This window comes from Micropterus salmoides, unplaced genomic scaffold (genome assembly GCF_014851395.1).
Source record: "Micropterus salmoides isolate LMB-PRFRI ecotype aquatic unplaced genomic scaffold, ASM1485139v1 Ms_hic_scaffold_4, whole genome shotgun sequence".
Lineage (NCBI taxonomy): Eukaryota > Metazoa > Chordata > Actinopteri > Centrarchiformes > Centrarchidae > Micropterus > Micropterus salmoides.
Genome location: NW_024043372.1, coordinates 30772363 through 30790809, shown reverse-complemented (window position 1 = coordinate 30790809; position 18447 = coordinate 30772363). Strand labels below are relative to the sequence as shown.

General features: G+C 42.0%; 3 protein-coding genes and 1 long non-coding RNA gene across 9 annotated transcripts; 1 reads left to right on the top strand and 3 right to left on the bottom strand.

The window, feature by feature from the left end:
- Window positions 1–944: 944 nt before the first annotated feature.
- Window positions 945–6359, bottom strand: cidec (cell death inducing DFFA like effector c). Of its 6 annotated transcripts, XM_038697227.1 has the most exons (9): window positions 6051–6143; window positions 5878–5952; window positions 4560–4630; window positions 4210–4463; window positions 3825–3893; window positions 3564–3717; window positions 3094–3243; window positions 2264–2445; window positions 945–1439 (listed from the first exon to the last, which is right to left on the bottom strand). In XM_038697227.1, the coding sequence occupies exons 5-9, from the start codon at window positions 3875–3877 to the stop codon at window positions 1259–1261; spliced, it is 720 nt and encodes a 239-aa protein (XP_038553155.1). In that variant the 5' UTR covers window positions 3878–3893; window positions 4210–4463; window positions 4560–4630; window positions 5878–5952; window positions 6051–6143; the 3' UTR covers window positions 945–1258. The 6 variants fall into 6 exon arrangements, with proteins under 6 accessions (XP_038553155.1, XP_038553156.1, XP_038553159.1 ...); XM_038697228.1 differs by lacking the exons at window positions 5878–5952; window positions 6051–6143 and adding an exon at window positions 6316–6359; XM_038697231.1 differs by lacking the exon at window positions 4210–4463 and having other exon boundaries at window positions 6051–6137.
- Window positions 6360–7700: 1341 nt separating this feature from the next.
- Window positions 7701–10022, bottom strand: LOC119886467 (urocortin-3-like). The gene is made up of 2 exons (XM_038697234.1): window positions 9288–10022; window positions 7701–8805 (listed from the first exon to the last, which is right to left on the bottom strand). The coding sequence occupies exon 2, from the start codon at window positions 8789–8791 to the stop codon at window positions 8420–8422; it is 372 nt and encodes a 123-aa protein (XP_038553162.1). The 5' UTR covers window positions 8792–8805; window positions 9288–10022; the 3' UTR covers window positions 7701–8419.
- Window positions 10023–10975: 953 nt separating this feature from the next.
- Window positions 10976–12846, top strand: LOC119886995. Its single transcript, XR_005441580.1, has 2 exons — window positions 10976–11037; window positions 12177–12846. It is a non-coding gene; the product is annotated as an uncharacterized LOC119886995 (long non-coding RNA).
- LOC119886992 (cytochrome b-c1 complex subunit 1, mitochondrial) lies at window positions 12740–18437 on the bottom strand. The gene is made up of 13 exons (XM_038698017.1): window positions 18295–18437; window positions 17283–17423; window positions 17040–17126; window positions 16380–16509; window positions 16013–16211; window positions 15683–15762; window positions 15460–15575; window positions 15179–15322; window positions 14513–14673; window positions 14309–14394; window positions 13565–13653; window positions 13377–13452; window positions 12740–13292 (listed from the first exon to the last, which is right to left on the bottom strand). The coding sequence occupies exons 1-13, from the start codon at window positions 18355–18357 to the stop codon at window positions 13228–13230; spliced, it is 1437 nt and encodes a 478-aa protein (XP_038553945.1). The 5' UTR covers window positions 18358–18437; the 3' UTR covers window positions 12740–13227.
- Window positions 18438–18447: the final 10 nt, after the last annotated feature.

The following is an 18447-nucleotide window of genomic DNA, read 5'->3' as shown; positions in this document are numbered from 1 at the left end:
CAAGTGTATGGTTTAAATTCAATACACTTGATTAATGCCATTTGGGAATACTCTGAACAAGTGTAGATTGAAGCATGAGACTATCAGCATGCACTTCACGACTCATTTCAGTGCAAACAAAGAAATAGCACATGACCAGTGCTCACTTTTATGTTGTGTTTGCATGTGGGTGTGGAGCTAGAGTCCATGCATTCATGTGAGACGCAAATTAACAGATGCAATGCCAGTACAAAATACGAAAATGTCTTAATGACCCATGGTTCACTGCATTGAAACAACATCCATAAGCCTCAACACATTAGAAAACAAACTTATATTACGTGGGGTATTTATTGTAAAACATGGACTGAATCAGAAATGACCACCTCCGACTGCATTTCTATATTTTCTGGTCATACTTTCTGTAGACAGAAAATAAAGATCAAAAAATTGTGGAAAAAATTGTGGAAACCAGTCGATATAAGGCAGGGGAGTGGGCAACAGTTATACTCTGACTCTTGACCTGAATATATACACCACAGACATTTATCTTCAGGTTACTATCAGACAGCCAGTTTAGCTCAAATCTGTCGTCAGCTTTTTGCTGCCACCTTCTAAGACAAAATGGCAAAAGTGGCACTTCTGCCACCAGCTGAAGCCTTAATCACTCACTCTCAGTATAATGGTTTGCTTCCGTCCCCTCGCCCCGTGCAGCTGCTTGCTCTTCCCTCATTCTCTTCTCCTGGTTTTTTTGAGGCAGAGGCAGGCTGCAGCTGACAGGACAGTGCAGGCCAGGGGACAATTAGGGAAGCGTGGGAGAGACAGCTGGACCCGTTAGCAATTACACTTACTCGGACCAGGAACCACATGCACGATGCCAGCTTAATGGGCTCCTACTGCAGATGTAAGCCCACTTGTAGGCCTACTGAATGCAGACTCAAACGGACCTTTGAGGAATGGGAAAATATAAAAGTATTATTTTTTAATTTATTCATCTCCATAGGAAAAAAAGTTACACAGTAGTGAGTAAAAGTGCTTTTTGAGGAATAACTCAGCAGTGTCAGCTTCTACATGAAAAGTGGGCAAAAAAAATGTAACAGAGCAAGAAAGTGACTGAGAAGAGACCGTTGCAATGTCTGAAATGTCAGCAAACTGCACAAGATATTGTGATATGAACAAGTAGAGATCACCAGTTTCATCTGTGACATCTACATTGTGTCCCAAATCTACAAGTGGACAATACGTTTGCTCCACCATCATTGTTAGCTCTAGTCCATCATCATTGGGATGTCTTTCCCAGCAGCATGCTCTGCAGCTGCCTGATCTTGCTTTCCTGTGGCAACTTCAGGCTCTTCTCGGCTCGCTCCTCCTCCTCCAGCAGCTGCTCGATGTAGCAGGAGGAGCCCAGCAGGATGTGGCCTGTGGCCTGCATAGAGAAGATGGTCCATCGCAGAGCCTCCCTGGAAGCACAGCGCAGAGACACAAATTGAGTGAAATAGCAAATTCCCATTTGCAGAGACAAACAGCATTTGAGCAACTTGGGATATACATATGTATGAGAATATTATCGGGGGAAAAAAATACATTAATTTCTTGAGTAATTGTCATAGAAAATGAAATCAACAAGCGTGACAGATCATACCAGCTGACTGGAAAATGACTGACAGGAAATATTCACAACCTCACATTAACTGAATCTCATAAAACTGACATCTAAGAAATAAACTCGTGTGAGCACAAAAGCCTCATATTTGACAAGTCTGCAAAATGTAATCCGCTCTGACCGAAGCTCTGTGCCAAAGCTGAAAACCAGCAGATCTCGGCAGCGATGATGTAACTTCTCCCAAAATTAATCTCAGTAAAATCTAGCCTTTGTTCTTCTGCAATCCCACCATTTCAACTCTGCCACCCACACTGGTATTCACAATCAAATGTGATATTAGACTTAACATGTCAGGGTTTGTGCACTGAATACTGTAAATGGTCCTAATTTAAAGCAGCTGATGTACAGTAGACAATGAACCTGAAAATTATAAATTAAATTGTCAGTAGGTGGTTGCATTGCAATGGTGATGATCTGCTTGGAGGACAATCTCATTAAAATGTCTTAATTTTCATCTCTAACTATTACTAGGGATCCAAAGAGTGCCTCGGTAAAGTTGGAGAAACACTCTGACATGAAGAAAAAAAAACACAAAAACAACACAGCAATTACATAATTGTTCAACACAAAAGCATAAAAATATCTGAAGGTTCCAGATATTTGGCAGGCTCTTTCACTCACTTCAGCATCTTTTTGGCAGCGTAACAGCGCAGGTCATAGGATACAGAATAAACACCGTACAGGGTTGCTTTCACATTCAGGCACCCAATGAAATCCTTGGGGTTGTTCTTGTAGAGGTCAAATGTCAGCTTGGCCACATCTGTCCGGTGCTGCGGCCAGAGCTGATCTCTGGAGGGGCTGTTCTGTGAGGCGACAGGAAGGGAAACATAAGTCAGGTCAAAAGGGTACAGACAAGCATTTCGCTGGGTGTGATTGCAGCCAGCAAACTGGGCCAAAGGACAGCACCCAGCTCCGCCAGACAGTTCAGCTCCTGCCAATGATGATGGGAAAGGCAACTGACAATTAAGCAAAGTCAGTTTGAGGACATTTAGAATCATCCATTTCTCTAGAAATGAAGTGTTTTTGGGTGAACACCATTCAAATGAGGTGATACCTCTAGGTCGGATTAATATTCAACCCCTGCCGCTGATTCTCCTCTAAAAATTATGAAGGAAGAAACTAATCTCTGGTGTTTGCCCTGTGTTCTGCCTTCGCACAATAACTGACATATTACTCCCCTATTCAGTTTGAAGGATGAAATATTTGCTCATTAAATTTCACTGAATAGTCAGTGTATTATTCTTCAGTCTACACACACCCATGTTCCATCCATATTCATGGCTGCTGCATTAAAGAAACATTTCCCTGTCTGTTCAGTCACTAACATCAAAGAATCGCTGGCATAACAAATGCTGAAGATCAATATGTCAAACTGTGCAATTTAAAGCTGAAGCAGCTGATCAACAGTGTCACCTAGTGGTTGATGTGAAAAGGGTCAAACACTATCATACTGGATGTGGGGTCCACTTCTGGCCCTTCTCCAGGACCATGAGGACAGCATTTTCAGGCAGCGTCTGGAAGAAGTCCTCTGTCTCCACCCCTGTGCCATCTTCATCCAGCAGCAGTGCGCTGACACACGGTACACTCAACGAGTCGGCGACCTGAGAGAGCAGGCACAGAGAGGAACGTAAGTGCATCGCTTGCTAAATAATGTACACTTCAGTATTGAACTTTTACCAGCAGGAGTGCGAAATGTGCTCAAGCCTCACAGATGGTGCAGCAGTGAGCGAATTATGGGCCAGTCTGTCTGTGGTTATTTGAATCATCTATACACATCACGGTGTCTCTCTGCGTCCTCATTATAAGCTTTGGTCTTAATGTGCTTTCAAGTGTGTGAGTAACCGTTTGATCGTCCTACACCCTCAACTACATCACAGTTCCTCTCCTCAGCCCTTTCAACACTTTATATCCCCTTCCTAACCTTGTTCATCAGGTCTTCTAGCGTGTCTGCCATGATGCCCTTCTTCACACTGCGGTCAGCATTTGTGACCCTGAAGGGCTTCGGCCGAGGAGCTCTACCCGACAGTAGCTGCTGGGTCATGGAAGCACTGGCTGAGACACTGGCTGTCACACACCTGAGAGATAAGATATATAGATGACATAAGTAAATGTCAAACCGTGTCAACTTTTTACTAGTGACAGTGTTGACTGTCCTATCTAACTCATTGTGTGGTGCTCTTACTTGGTGAGGGTAGAAGGAGTCAGAAGGCTCAGGGACTTCATAGTGTAATCCATCTAAGAGCTCCTCCACCTGTGATTGGAGATATCATCAGTTTAGGCAACAAGGCAACACATCATCATTACTAGCAGAGGGTAACATTACTAACAGGCATCACAGAAGGATCCAGTAGTAGCTTTGAGTGAATACTGCAGCTTGGAAAGTTAGTACATTTTACATTCCAACATTAAATTAAGGCAAGCAATTAAGTAAATTCTGGCACCGGCCCTGTTTAGTGTCCAGGCCTACACGTTTACATCTATCACAACTGTATCTTATCTGTAAAACAATCCCTTTACTTAAATACACTACACAAATTTCTCAATAACATCATCATCAATAATCTTACAGTTTTAGAAAGGTGACAATTCACCAGCTGTTGTCCCAACTGCGTTTGAAAGTTATCCTTATAGTGGTCGCTGTGTTCTTGAAGTTCAGCTCCAAACTTGGTTCTGATCACTAATCCTCTGTGGTAATGAATACTCCCTGCTTTTGTTTCTTGCACCACTTTATCACTGAACTTTGTGCAGATGACTCTTGAGCTAGTTGCAAGCTGTCGGCTTTATTGAGTAATTCTCCGTGATCACTCCCACTGACCCTCCCCTGTGAAATCCAGTTATATACAGAAACAGTTACATCAGCTGAGCATCCTGAAAATGGGTTCAACCAAATAGCAAAAAAATAAATTTTCTCACTTACCTCTAGTGGATAGTTTTGGTTGAAATTATCCAGGTTTCAGACAGTGTATTCTGTGAATTTCCCAAATTAGCCTGGACATTATTATTGGAAAGATTTTAAAGACATTAAAAAAAATGTATTTTTCAATGCTTTGCACAGTACACATTCTAACTACAACTAGGATGATCAGGATGGTGGCAGAAATATGTATCTGCATGGCTAAATAGCAGCTGGGGTAAGTAAGAATATGTTTTGTGTAGTTTGGGTGAATCAACCCTTTAAATACAAAGGTTTGTGATCTGATGATCTTATTAAAATATGATGTGGGCTCACAATTTAAGTAAATTTAAACATCAAACTAAGATTAAATAAAAACACACAGACAAGAAACAGGTGATATTCACCATGTTGTAGTTGAAAGTTCTCCATTAAATTCAGTGAAACAGGGAGAATGAACTATTGTGCTATTGTGATACGACAGGCATTTTTTAAATCCTATTATCTCAAAACTACGGCTGTTCTTTCGTATAGATATACTCAGACATCAACTTCTAATACACCTTTGATAAGAATTTGCACCTTACTGTCTGTCTCTGCCAGAGGCTGGAGGACAATAGGCAACAGTGGTGTGATAGCACAAAATTACATTGAACATTTCCAAAATGAGGTCATAGTTCAATGTTCACCACACGTCGTCTTACGCATTGGTGTATCAGCTGACAGGGAGTGCCTAGACCTCCCAGTGTTACTACACCATGTTGCACAACTTAAGCTACAGGTAGTCTGAGATCACCTGTGTACACTGGCCACAACAATTAAAACCCAGAGATTGATATGGAAATGACAAAAGAAAACTTAGCCACCCAGGTACAATTTTAAACCTGCTGCAGGAAGAAGCGGCACCACGGGTAGGCCTACTAGACCCTGTGATTATGCTGGAGTATCAAAAAGGTTTCTCCTGCCTTGTCCAAGATCACATTCAACTGGTAATGTTCCTCAAACAGTTTAAATGTAGTTTAAGTAAGATGTTTGAATGTTTGTTTCACTGTTAAAAGAAACGACCTGATGTGACGTTAAGACAGACATGTTCTGCCCCGCTTAAACTTTAGTTCAGAGAAGACAGACTCCAGTCATGCTGCCATACTCTCACAATTCACACACCTTTGCTAGTGGCTGTGTCACACTGTGTGCGAGTCTGAAGGTGCACACACAGCTTAGCAGCACATCATTTACACTAAGCAGGCTCCCGCATGACTGAGGAAATCAGGAATGGAAATAGAGGGAATGGGAGAAAAACTTCTTACATATGAAGACACACAGTACTGACATAATGGCTGACCTCAGTGTTACTGCATACTGGACATAATCCTCCATTCCTGTTTATTGTCACAATACTACAATGCAAAAAGACTTTCTGTAAAGTAGAAAAGGGAAAATCAAAAACTGGGGGAAATGACAGTCAATTATAATGGTTTGATTTTCAGAGGAGTGAAGTTCTGTGTGAATAACTACCTCAGAAATCTGGTGAGAAATCTGCTTCTTCTTTCTTAAGATAACATGTTCAGCGTTCAGATCTCAAGATAGTAAAATCCCTATAGACTGTAAATTGGTTGATATAGTTAGTATCAGAATATGTGTTGATTAAAAAGGACTGCATCTTTAAAGGGTTTTAACTTCGCAACTGAAAAAAGAAGCAGTCACCAGAAGTTAATATTTTATAGAGCAAAACATGATAAAACCCCAATTAAAAAGAAAACAGCAAAGTATTAAGACTTACTTTCCCCTGTGCGTTCCTGCTGTAAAGTGCCTACACATGAGCCCATCGCTGCCTCAGCACTAATTAACAACACCTGTACGGACTGATTAACGACCACAGTCTGCGCCATTTTGGCTACTTTCTCTCCCTCCGTTTGAATTCTAGCTCTCACGCATTTCACCAATAGACCATTCAGGGAGGAGGAATGTGTAATGGATATATTTGACGGCATGATTAGCCGTCTTACGCCAAACTTTAAGCTCGATAGTAGCCACAGTTAATGCCTGTAAATTGCAGTCTGTGGGTGGAGAAGAGACAACGAGGACATCATGTGGACAAACGACAAACTGCTTCAGTTTAGCAGGTAGGACCTATAGGTAGGAAACACCTCCTGTCACAAGTCCTGCGTTCAAAAGTACAGAAGTAGGAAACTAAGGATAAGCAGCTAAATGTAGACAGCCATTATGCAGAATTGCCCCTTTCAGAATACGATAATTTATATATATATATTTTAAGAGCATATGGTTTATTTACTATTAATTAACTTACAGTAGTCTATTACAAGGCATCACATTTGATAAGATAACATGTTTTGGGTAAAATTTCACTGGTAGCTATATCTGTCAGATCAATGTAGTGACCATTATATTTATTTCCCAAGTTTATTTCCTGTAATATTAGCTAGCAACTGTAGCAGAAATACACTTGTCAAGACTAATCTGGGAAACAACTTTAAACCCAAATTGAAAAGGCTAAATTAAGATTGTGGTTTCTCAGAGGACTGCACTCAATACTTGTGATAACAGCCTTATGATGCTGAGTGGAGTCCCCCCCCCCCCCCCCTCCAATTTAAATAGCAACATTTGTTTCATAACCACACTTCACCAGACTACATGGCTGTAGTGTGGGAAACACAGCTTTACTACTTTATATTGAATATCCAGCAGCAGAAATGCTAGTTTCCTTTGTGGTACATTGCCTGTGATATCTGCTGTAACATAAGCCTGAGAAGGCCACTTAGGCTTCCTTAAATAGATTATTGTTACAATATTCTCATGGCAATATAAACAACCCTGTGCTCCTTGATGCCAGCTGAGACAACAATCAAATGCTAATGTCTGAATAATTGCTGGGTAATTTGTGTATTTGTGAGTTTCTGTGATGCCCAGTACTGACTTCATAGTGGCCTTACTACTTGCAGTGTAGCTGTATTGGCTTTAATTATTATAAAATTGAAGCTTGAAGTGATACACTACATTATTCAAGGTCATGACCAGCGACAGATTACACTCAAATGTAAATCAGATGAGCAGTTTATTTCACTCTGTTGCTTCACATTTCATGCTCATTGCTCACTGTCGGTGCCCAGATGAATCATGTCACAGATATTAGTCTAATGTAGAGCAGATAATGCATCAGACTTAAAATAGCTACGCCTTGTTTGCCAAATTCATCAAGTATTAGTGAACAAAGGTCTATAGAAAGGGTCTGTTCTTCTTTCAGTGGTCAATATCCTGCCAATGTCTTTGTCCTGTTATCACATATCTGACGTCGCTGTGGGTGACGCAGGCTCATTTGGCTCACACCCATTCATTTGTGCTTTATGGGTTGCTGATGCTTGAAATTATACTAAGCATGCCTGATATCAATGCAGAGTGAAAAGAATTAGACTTGAGAAAAAAAATATCATTATCATATTGAATTTAATTGAACAACCTTTTCTTTGAATTCAAGATTACACATGCAAACATAAGAAACAGATATCGGAACCTGATCACGGTTTCGAACCCATGGGTAAATAATCTTTGAGACAAAAGACCAGCTTCATCTTACATTGTTTGTGGGTCCTTTTGTTTTGTTATACACCATTCTTTCTAATTACATCTGTTTCAAGAGTCAGTCCATGGAGGGGTTTGGGTGTGGAATGAGGTATTCTAACCATTTAATACACGTATAAAAGTAAAGCAGATGTAAGCTCTATACGACAGATACTGACCGCAAGTGACAGTTGCGGAACTATCATTCTTTCTAACCAAGTGCCAGGGCCACGATGTAAGAAGTTAATTTCTCTGTGAGGTGAGATTTTGTCCATCACGCCCCTAACTGCTCCCAGGGGCCATGCTTCTTATTTCCTCTTGCCTATTCGTGCCATCAGTTCTGCATTGGCTGCTGCCTTGGTTCTCATGTCCTGGTTTTTGGCCAGGTCTATGAGGACGCTGAGTATGCTGGTGGGAACATCGAGGGACAGGGCGAAGCGGGACCCCTGCTGGGCTCTCTTTGGCACCTGGGAGGCTGGACGCGGGGCTCGTGCTCGCCGGTGCACACTGTGATACTCTGATCGGAGCAACGAGTTCAACACGCCGCTGCTTTTCAGGATGTCAACAGCCAGCACGTCCCTTTGTGTGTCTTCATCAAGTTTGGCAAGAGTGCTCCTCTGGCTCTGGACACACCAAGGCAGGAGCAGAGCCAGACAGAAACACACATGCAGACTTCGCATGGTCAGGACTCTGTCTACAGGGAGAGAAGAAGAAGAGATCAGCCATGACTCAACAGTACACTACAGTGACACTGCAAGGCTTCTCGGTGATGGCACGCACTGGGAAACTGTCTAAAAACATGGATTTTTTTTACTGATTTCATATGAAAATCCAACTTCAGTCATAAAGTGAGACTAGTGGTAAAACACAGGAGGCTTTTAGGTATGAATAGTGCAGGGTATGATGTAATGCAACAGTAAAAACACTGTTCCATCACCAACAACATCCAATTAAGATTTACATTTCAGTAGTCCCTATCAAAGCACAAATGGACATACAGGATCTATCCACTGTGCAGTAATTGGTATATTTGAAATATAGCTTCAACAAGACTTCTGCAGAGAATTGTTCATTCTGTAACATTTTGTCCAACTTTCTAATAAATCATGCAATAATTTCTGACATATGTACAGATAAACCTGGGTACGCAGTGTCATGATCCCCATCAATACTTACTCGGTGTCACCACTGTGAAAAGTTGGTAACTTGACAAAAAGGCACTTCTCCTTCCTCTGGTCTAAAGCAGGGCTTTGATAATGTTCTCTTGTCTTTGACCCTCAGATATCCTATAATACTGTATCTTCTGTCTCCTAGCTTCTTCTTCTTTGTGGTCTTGAGAAGCGACCTGTGTGGCACGCAGTCGGATATTCAACTGGACTTCTGCCTGCTCGTCCACGACTTTGTCTTCATCCACATTGGTCTTCGCAGTGACACTGCCCCTTCCCCTCTCTGTTTATCTTTTACATCTCTACACTCCTATCACCCTCCCCTCATTTCATCTCATTTCCTCTACACTCATTGCCATTTTTCTCTTTCTAAAAATAACACAATGGTAGTCACACTGCTAAAATGAATTGGATAGTTGCCCCAGTCTGCAGTCAAAGTACAACTGAAACCCACCATCTATTTTCAAAAGTATCAACACACTACAAAAAATTAATGTGTTGTCAATCCTCCATGCAGACTGGATGACCAGTCTCATCGTTAAAATCTGGAGGCATATGATATGTTAAAAGACAACTTATTTTCATACTATTACAGATTGTTGTGATCACATTTGTAGTTTCTATTGTTTGTGATTTCTAACACTGATTCAGATTTATTTCACATGTGTCTTATACTCATCCTAATAGCTTATCTTACTGTCAGGTTATGGTGTCCATCCATTGTCAACTGCTTATCCTGCATACAGGGTCGCGGGGGGGCTGGAGCCAATCCCAGCTGACATCGGGCGCAAGGCGGGGTACACCCTGGACAGGTCGCCAGTCCATTGCAGGGCCACACATAGACGAACAACCACTCACGCTCACACTCACACCTAAGGACAATTTAGGGTCACCAATTAATCTAGACTGCATGTCTTTGGATGGTGGGAGGAAGCCGGAGCACCTGGAGAGAACCCACGCAGACACAGGGAGAACATGCAAACTCCACACAGAAAGGCCGGGGCAACCGGGGTTTGAACCCACGATCTTCTTGCTGTGAGGCGACAGTGCTAATCATGGTGTATGTGTGTATGTATGGAAAATGAATTGCAGTTACACGGCACAACACTAAAACAGCATGTTTTTAAAAAAATTAGTTTTCTAAACCTAAAACAAGCAGTCTATGTCCCAAACTCCCACCAAAGAATCAGTTCTACATGAATGAACAGTCCTAAATTGTTCCACATTACTGGGAATGATTACATTCTACAACATTTAGTTGGGAGCAAGAGACAATAAATGGGGTGCCATTACTTAGAGTTTAGGACTTTTTTAAAAATGGGATTTATGTGTTACTTAATAGTTAAAGTAGAATTAAAGGAACTTGCTCCTTGGTTCCAACGATAGGCTTGATTGAAGATCCAGCAATCAGTATCTGTTTTTTTTTTTAACTGTCACCACAGATTTTTATGACAGCTATCACAGCTATGTGGATGTGTCCTTGTGTGGAATCTTGACATGTTTGCCAGGGAAGATGTGGAAAAATTCAAAAGGCTGGACAATGTGCATTGTTGCCCCTCAAAGGGAACATAATGTATGAGTATGTATGATGAGTACACAAATGCGTCTATTTACAGAACAGAAAGGAAGAGAGAAGGGCAATGTTCAGAGAAAACCCTCAGAAAACAAACGGGAGGATGAGGCTGTCAGGCCCAGGAAGGACACTGAACAAGAAAAAGCCTACCTCATGTCTTGAGTCGCCTCCAGTCCAGCCCATCAAGGTACTTATCCTCATCTGGCTAATGATATGAATACAACAAATACATCCTGATTATGATAGTTGGGCCCTCAGGGGCCCTCATGATTACGAGATGTCTCCGTTGCCGTCATATAAACAAACACGGGTCACACAAATGTCATAAAGCAGCAAACAGAGATGTCCTGGGTTGTATACTGGTAACATTATTGTCACAGATACAGCATGACGCATGAATCTAAGGTTATGTCATCGCTATGATTCTGAACTATAACTATATATATATATATATATAAAAATGAGCAGGTTCTGGTTTATCATTCAGGTACCCTATTGACGTAGGGTTATGGATAGAATAAACTCAATATATCAGAGAGTATCTCATCATAACTGATCAATTTGATTGTTCTGCACATTGATGTTCAAATACAAACAACATAACCATATATAGAAAATGATAGTAATACATACAGAACACAAACACACAAGAGCAAATGCTAACAAAACATTACTCACAGTGGAAAAATGCCAAGTAGCCCACAACCTGAAATTACACCTCAAATCATAGATCACTGATAAATCTGATGTATACTCACAAGACAGAACAGAGTGACAATGAAAAGAGACCAAGTGTGCTTTTAGGAGAGTAGAGGGATAACAGCTATGCCTATCAGTAGGTCCTTCTTGTCTTGAAAAATCAAAGACAGACTGACACTGAACTGAACTTTGACGTGCAGCTTTCGGTCCTGGAAATAATTGTGGCATGAAATCAGGAGGAGGTAGCGTTAAGTGTCTATAACATTCAGGAGCCTACCAACACATTGTGTCATGTGACAGATTATGCATTAAGATACATAATTACAGAAAGAGGTCAGTGAGAAGTAAAAATAGTTTTTTGTTGTACGGTTCTTGTACATGTCTTGTTTGCAGTTAGAATTACATTTAAGAATAGGCTGAAGACTTTTCTCTTTGATAAAGCTTATAGTTAGGGCTGGCTCAGGTGAGCCCTGAACCGTCACTTGACAATGCGACTATACACCTGGACTGCCAGGGGGCTTCCCACAATGCGCTGAGCTCCTCTCTCCCTCTTTATGCAACCTTTTCCCGTTAATGCATCTCTTTCCTTGCTCTTTCTTGTCCCTCTCCTCCCATCGCTTTCTGCAGGTGTTTCAGGCTCTGGAGCAGTGCAGTCTGGGTCTGTGGCTGCAAGTCACCTGTTCCAGCACATCCACTGCTATAATTATTACTAGTCCTCCCAATATTACTAGAATTATCAATGCCATTATAAATTTTCTGTAGGGTTAGGGTTATATTTCTGTGTGTATATTGTGTTGGCTACTTCGAGGCAGATGGCTGCCCACCTTGAGTCATGGTTCTGTATAAGGTTTCTCTACCTCCTAAAAGGGAGTATTTCCTTGCCTGTGTTGCCAATTGCTTGCTCACTGTGGGAACTTTTGGATCTGTTATTAGAGTAGAGTATAGTCTAATCCTGCTCTGTATGAAAAGTGCAATAGGATAACTTCTGAATTGGTGTTATATAAAAAAAATTGAATTGAAGTAAGCAACAATCAGAAAAACATTGCCATTGACCATGACACTAAGAACAGTGTGCTAAAAAGTAAAGGGTAAGAAGTATGCAAAAATGTAATAAAATGTGTTGTACTTAAAACTTTGAAAAGCAATACACCACGTACCACTGTACATATGACTGAGAATCCACACAGGGCCAGTGTTTTACAGTATTTTTATTTTGTCGGAATGAGCGCTTCTGTTATGTACAATAGTGGACAGAAACAAATGTTTCAGAAATTATAAATATACTGTTACTCCAAACTGGTTGTATTCAGTACTGGCTGTACTGTGTCCAGCAGATAATTACTTACTATTCAAGTCTACCTTCTCTCCCCTCCTCTCTCCAAGTCAGAATCAAGTGATGAGGACCTTTATAGTACAATTAAGAGGCAACCGATGTGTAATTTCAACACTCAATGTGCAGACTGGCTGCCCCCCTCATTGCTAACTAAGAATGATGGGCGGGATAAGAGAGGGAGGCAGGGAGGAGAAAGAGGGTCGACGGCTGCCTGTGCTGTCAAGCCAACGTGTGGACAATCCTCAGCTGTTCACTCTGACAGTGATGACAGGAGGAAAGCGGGGTAAGTTGAGGTGGAAGATGAGGAGCAAACACAGAACACACGGAGCGACACAACAACGTTTCTTAAAACCTTAGCCAGTACATGGCGCTGCGCATTCTGTTGTAGTCAGGTAGCTGCTCGACAGGGCCTGGGGGAGAAAGGCAGGAGGGACAGGTTAGAGAAAATGATTATAGCAAGGGCTGCAACAGGACCAAAATCACAAAGAACTCACCAACAGCTGCCACAGCCGGACACTTATCGTAGATATATTTGGAGCAGATGTCACGCACCATCCTGGGGGTCACGGCCTGAAAGGAGGGATGTGGAGGGAAGTAAGAACTTATGTTGGAGACAGACTTAGCAGTTTTAAGCAGATTATGAGAGACTGTACAAATCGTCCAGGTCAAAGTGTCAACTCACATCAATCCGAGCATCCCACTCTGCCAGAGGAATACGCCGGCCATAGTTCAGGATGTGTCTCCCTATGTCATCACAAATTGGTGTTGTTCCTACAAGACAAAGCGGTATTGTGATTTGTGACTAGGAGGAGAATTGTAATTGCGTTTGTGTGAATCAGGCATGTGATTGGCAAAGGGCAAAAAAAAAGCAGGAAAATATACTGAGACCCCACACACACACCCCCCGATAAAACTGGCGGCGGCTCTATTATAGCATATGGATGGTAAAGCAGGACCCATGACAATATCTTATTTGGTGAATGTGTTGCAGTGGGAATCAAAGACAAGTGTCTAATCCACTGCGCCTTCGCAACCTCTAATAATTATTTTGTATTCATTTTTTACCAAACTCAACCGCTAAATGTGCAACATGCAGCATGAAATAATTGACTGTATAACTAATAACTAACTTTCAAATTAGTTTAGTAGAAGTTAATAGATTATTTTTAATAAGAGACAGCAGCAAAGGTTGTTGCCTGTTTAAGACCTGGTGGCCTAACTGTTAAAGAAACAGTTATTATTCAGGAAACTCAGATCAAACAGCCACATCAGTCTCTGTTTATTGATAAATTGTAGGCGGGCATGTGCGTGAGACAAGAACAACTGCGGACCCCCCGATCTGCATGATTCACGTGGGTCCGATTTTCAGGTGGGAAAATCCGGGGAAAAAAAATCCCTGGTGAATGCATGACAGGCACTTACGTACCATTGAGCTGTCCAATCAGGCTGGCCTTCAGAGCGTTCTTGCCTCTGGCTACGTCACTTTCTGTCACTGTGGTGCACAGGTTCATCCTGCGGGGAGCATAAAGTGGGGGAAATAAGACAAAATTTGGTGTGTCCAATAACTAAAAATGACCATAATATAGTTATGGTGTTCTGTGTGTGTGTCTGTCCTGGAGTCATTACTGACCAGGCATTCTGGGACCAGTGCATCATGTCTTCGATGTTGTGCTTATCAGCCACAAAGTGAATGCCCAGCAGGCCGGTGTCGCTGTAGGAGGAGTGGAAGGCCTGGAAACTGTGACACAGTTTCTTCTCCTCTGCCAGGCGAGCCAGACGGCTGCTCAGATGCTACAGGTGAGAGGAAGGAATGGACATTGATGTTCTACTGTTCACAATTAATCTGAGACCATAATCACACCAACATCAGGTAATAGGATGAAATAACTGTGGTGTTAGGTTGTACAGAAAAATATGAAATGAAAATGATAAAATCAGTTAATTGTTATTTTTTTAAATAATAAATTTTATTTTTTTTAAAATTGCTATTCTACCCAGGGTCGGGCACTCCATGACAAAACAGCTGCTATGTATTTCAGATCTTGTTCCTCTCGACAGGTCCGGAGGCAGGAGTGAGACCCCTGACCCAGGTTTTCAGAGAGGATCATAGTCTACCCCTTTATAATGGCCACTCAAGATATTAAAAACCTCAAGTGGGCAAAGCTTAAAGGGGACACTGCTGAACCAATAAGATTAATTCACTTTAGGGAGGTAGGCTACTGGTTACAATTGCTAATTTCATCATTTGTTGTACTTTTTTTTAAAACGCGCCTGTACAAAAACACATTTCACCAACCTTTCCACCACCATACGTGAGGTCATAGCTGCCAATGATGGAGTTGGCAACCATGAGTGGCACAATGTCTGGGCTGGCAGCACTGGCCCCCTCCACAGCGATGGCAATGTGTGCCAGAGGCAAAGCATCATCACGCATACGGATCTGAGGAGAAGCAGGAAAGGACCAGATCAACAACATGTTTGACAATGAAAATAATATCCCTACCCGTGCTCCAAGCTCTGTCACAGGCAAGAATAAAATGCATCAATCTCAAATATTAGTTTGTCAACACATCTCACCTCACTGCCTGTAAATCGGCAGGGTGACAACACAGGGACAGCATCTCCCTCATACTCAAAAGACACTCCGCTGAAGTGAGATTTGGCCAAACCAACCAACTCCTCATGGTTTACACCTGTAGTGGAGACACATGATAAATGCCAAGTCATTTCAGGAAAAGTCGAAATTCACATGCTGCCAGCGTGACTCCTCATGGTGTGCTTTAGGAAGAAGAGGACCTACCTCCAGCAGCAGCCAGCACCATGCGAGGGGCTTTGTAGTGGCTATTGATGTACTCCACTAGGTCCTGGCGGGTCAGAGTCCTGGGAGAATTGAAGAGTACTGGTGGTAACTTACACAATGGTGCAAAGTTTAATATAATATGGAACAGACATACTGAAAGGAAATACACAAGTTTAAGTTACATTATGACAAATTAAGAGCTGTGCTACTTTTGAAGCCATACTTAGCATCATTACAATCCTGCACTTTTTTGACAGAATAATATATCTGATAAAAGCAATTTTGAGTAATTAAATGTCTGTGTGTGTGGAAGCATGCAGATCCTCCTACCTGGCATTGTTGGAGGGTCCCAGCACACTTTGTGATAGAGGAGTGCCCTGGAAGGCTGTGGCATGCAGCAGGTCCAGGCAAACCTCCTGTAGGTTACCCTCGACTTCCTCTAACTCACGTAGCACCACAGCTCTCTGCTGCTCAATCTCTGCCTCGCTCAGCGAGCAGCTCTGCACCACCTCTGACAGCAGCTCCACAGCTGGGAAAACACAGCGGAACAACAGAGGATTGTTCACAACTAAAAATAGAATATGCTCACACTTCATCTTACAATTTTTTTTTATAAGGATGTCAGGTTGAAATCAGGTTATTGTTCAAACTAGGTGATAACCAGTTTATTTCACTGCTTGTAAGCAGGTCATCTCACCTTTAGGGAGGTCTTTGGCCAGGGTTTTCATATAGTATGCAGTGTGCTCCCTGGAGGTGTAGGCACTCAGGTGAGCACCCATAGCCTCCACCTGCTGCTCTAGGGCTGTCTGAGGGTGGTTCTTGGTTCCCTAGAGGGCAAGAATAAAGGTGAATGGAAGGAACTGTGTAATGGCACTTTTTGGCTAACAGGTAGGTAGGGTTGGGAAGCTGGAACCATTACCAAATTTCCAAGAACCACGGATTTGTTAAGACACGCACATTTCGATTCTGCTTGTTGGTTCCTGACTTTTTGCATATTTCAGTGGCGCTCCACTTGAACTGCAGTGAGCAATTTTACAGTCCATAAAAGTTGCACTTATCTACCAAGACCTGTTAACCGGATCTAACATCACATCATTTGTAACGCAGTATGTCACTAAAGCATGCGAAAACAGAGTACTTCTTTTTCCATATATTAACAATGCAGATTTCAAACTTTTAAAAAGAAAAATCTGCATTCACAAATTTATGAGGAAGGAAATGCAGTCAATGTGTTAGACCTCAAAGATACATACAATTACAGTGACTAACAGTGAATCTAAATAAAACTATTTACTAACTTGGTTACAGGAAAACTTTACCGGTTACCTTTAAGGTCATGAAGTCTACTACTGTCTACCTTGAAAGCCATGTGCTCCAGGAAGAAGCCTGCTCCATTGTTCTTCTCAGTCTCATAGCGACTGCCAGCACTGATCCACAGTCCAACCTATGATGAGGAAGAGACATGTGAAGAATGGAGGGAATGTTAACAGACAACTCTCTTCATCATATACCATTCAATGACAGTAAAATGGTGAGTCTATAAAGTTCCTTAAAAAGTCTTACATGGTTGCAAATAGACCACCTATTACTGTGTTCTTACTGTGCATGTAGCATGTCCAGTCTCCTCAGAGGCAACTCTCAAACCATTGTCCAGGGCAGTGAGGCGAGTTTCAGGGGCTCCCACCAGACTCTGGGCATAGCTGACTGAGGCCTGTCCACGCCTCAGAGACAGCAAGATGGGCTGGACGGGTAAAGACACCAAGAGGCAACAAGAGTCATTTTAAAAATCCTATACATTAAAAAAATACTGTTAGAATGTAGCCTCTGCTTATTATTATTATTACCTAGGAAAGTGGGCTATGGTTATGTCCTATGTGTGTGTCTGTGTAGTTGGGATCTCAAAAACTACATAACAGGGAATTTAGAACAGTGACTTATGGACTTGGGTCCACGGTCGGTATGCCTGGGTCAGACTGTACTAAATGCTTTAAATATACTCTTGATTCGTTCACATGCAGAGTAGAAATGTTTCCACAGGACATCTAAACTTATTCTGGCAGCTGACATTGACAGCTTCAGCTTTCTATCAATGGAGTGACTAACTACACAAAAACAGAAGACAATTTAAGTTTATATATATTCTGATGTAAAGCTCGTCCAAGTATCTAGTTTAATATTTTCACTATTTTACGGGATGATTACAAAATCTGGAAACACAGCTAACTTGGTCAGCCCTGTTTGTCATCATGCTAATGCTGCTAGCCAGGAGGCTTAACGTTAGCCGCGGTATGCGGACAAGTGGCAAACGTTACAGCTGCTGACCTTGTAAATGACCCAACACGACTGAACGATGACCAGCTGATCTAGACAACACATATATAACGTGTATGTTACACGTCAGGTGATTGTTACACGGCGTACTGCTTCATTTGACCGTTGACCTTGCATTCACTGCTAGCTAACTAATGCTAACCGGTTAGCTTGTTAACTTAGCTAGCGGTCAATTACTGTCAGCGTTACGTCAAAAAAAGGGTAGCACATATATCCCGCTTAGATATTCTACATTATAAAAATATTTTCTGCTTAGCCTTTAAATCTGTAACGTTACTTACGCTGCGGGCTTTGGCGAGGGTTCGACCCACAGTGCTCCCGACTCGGCACACGGACGCCGCCATTTCTCAGTACGGATAGGCAGAAGCGTCTCGCCCGCTCTGGTGTCTCGCTTCTTCTTCGTTGTTATGTGAAAATGCGTATTACCTCTTCGT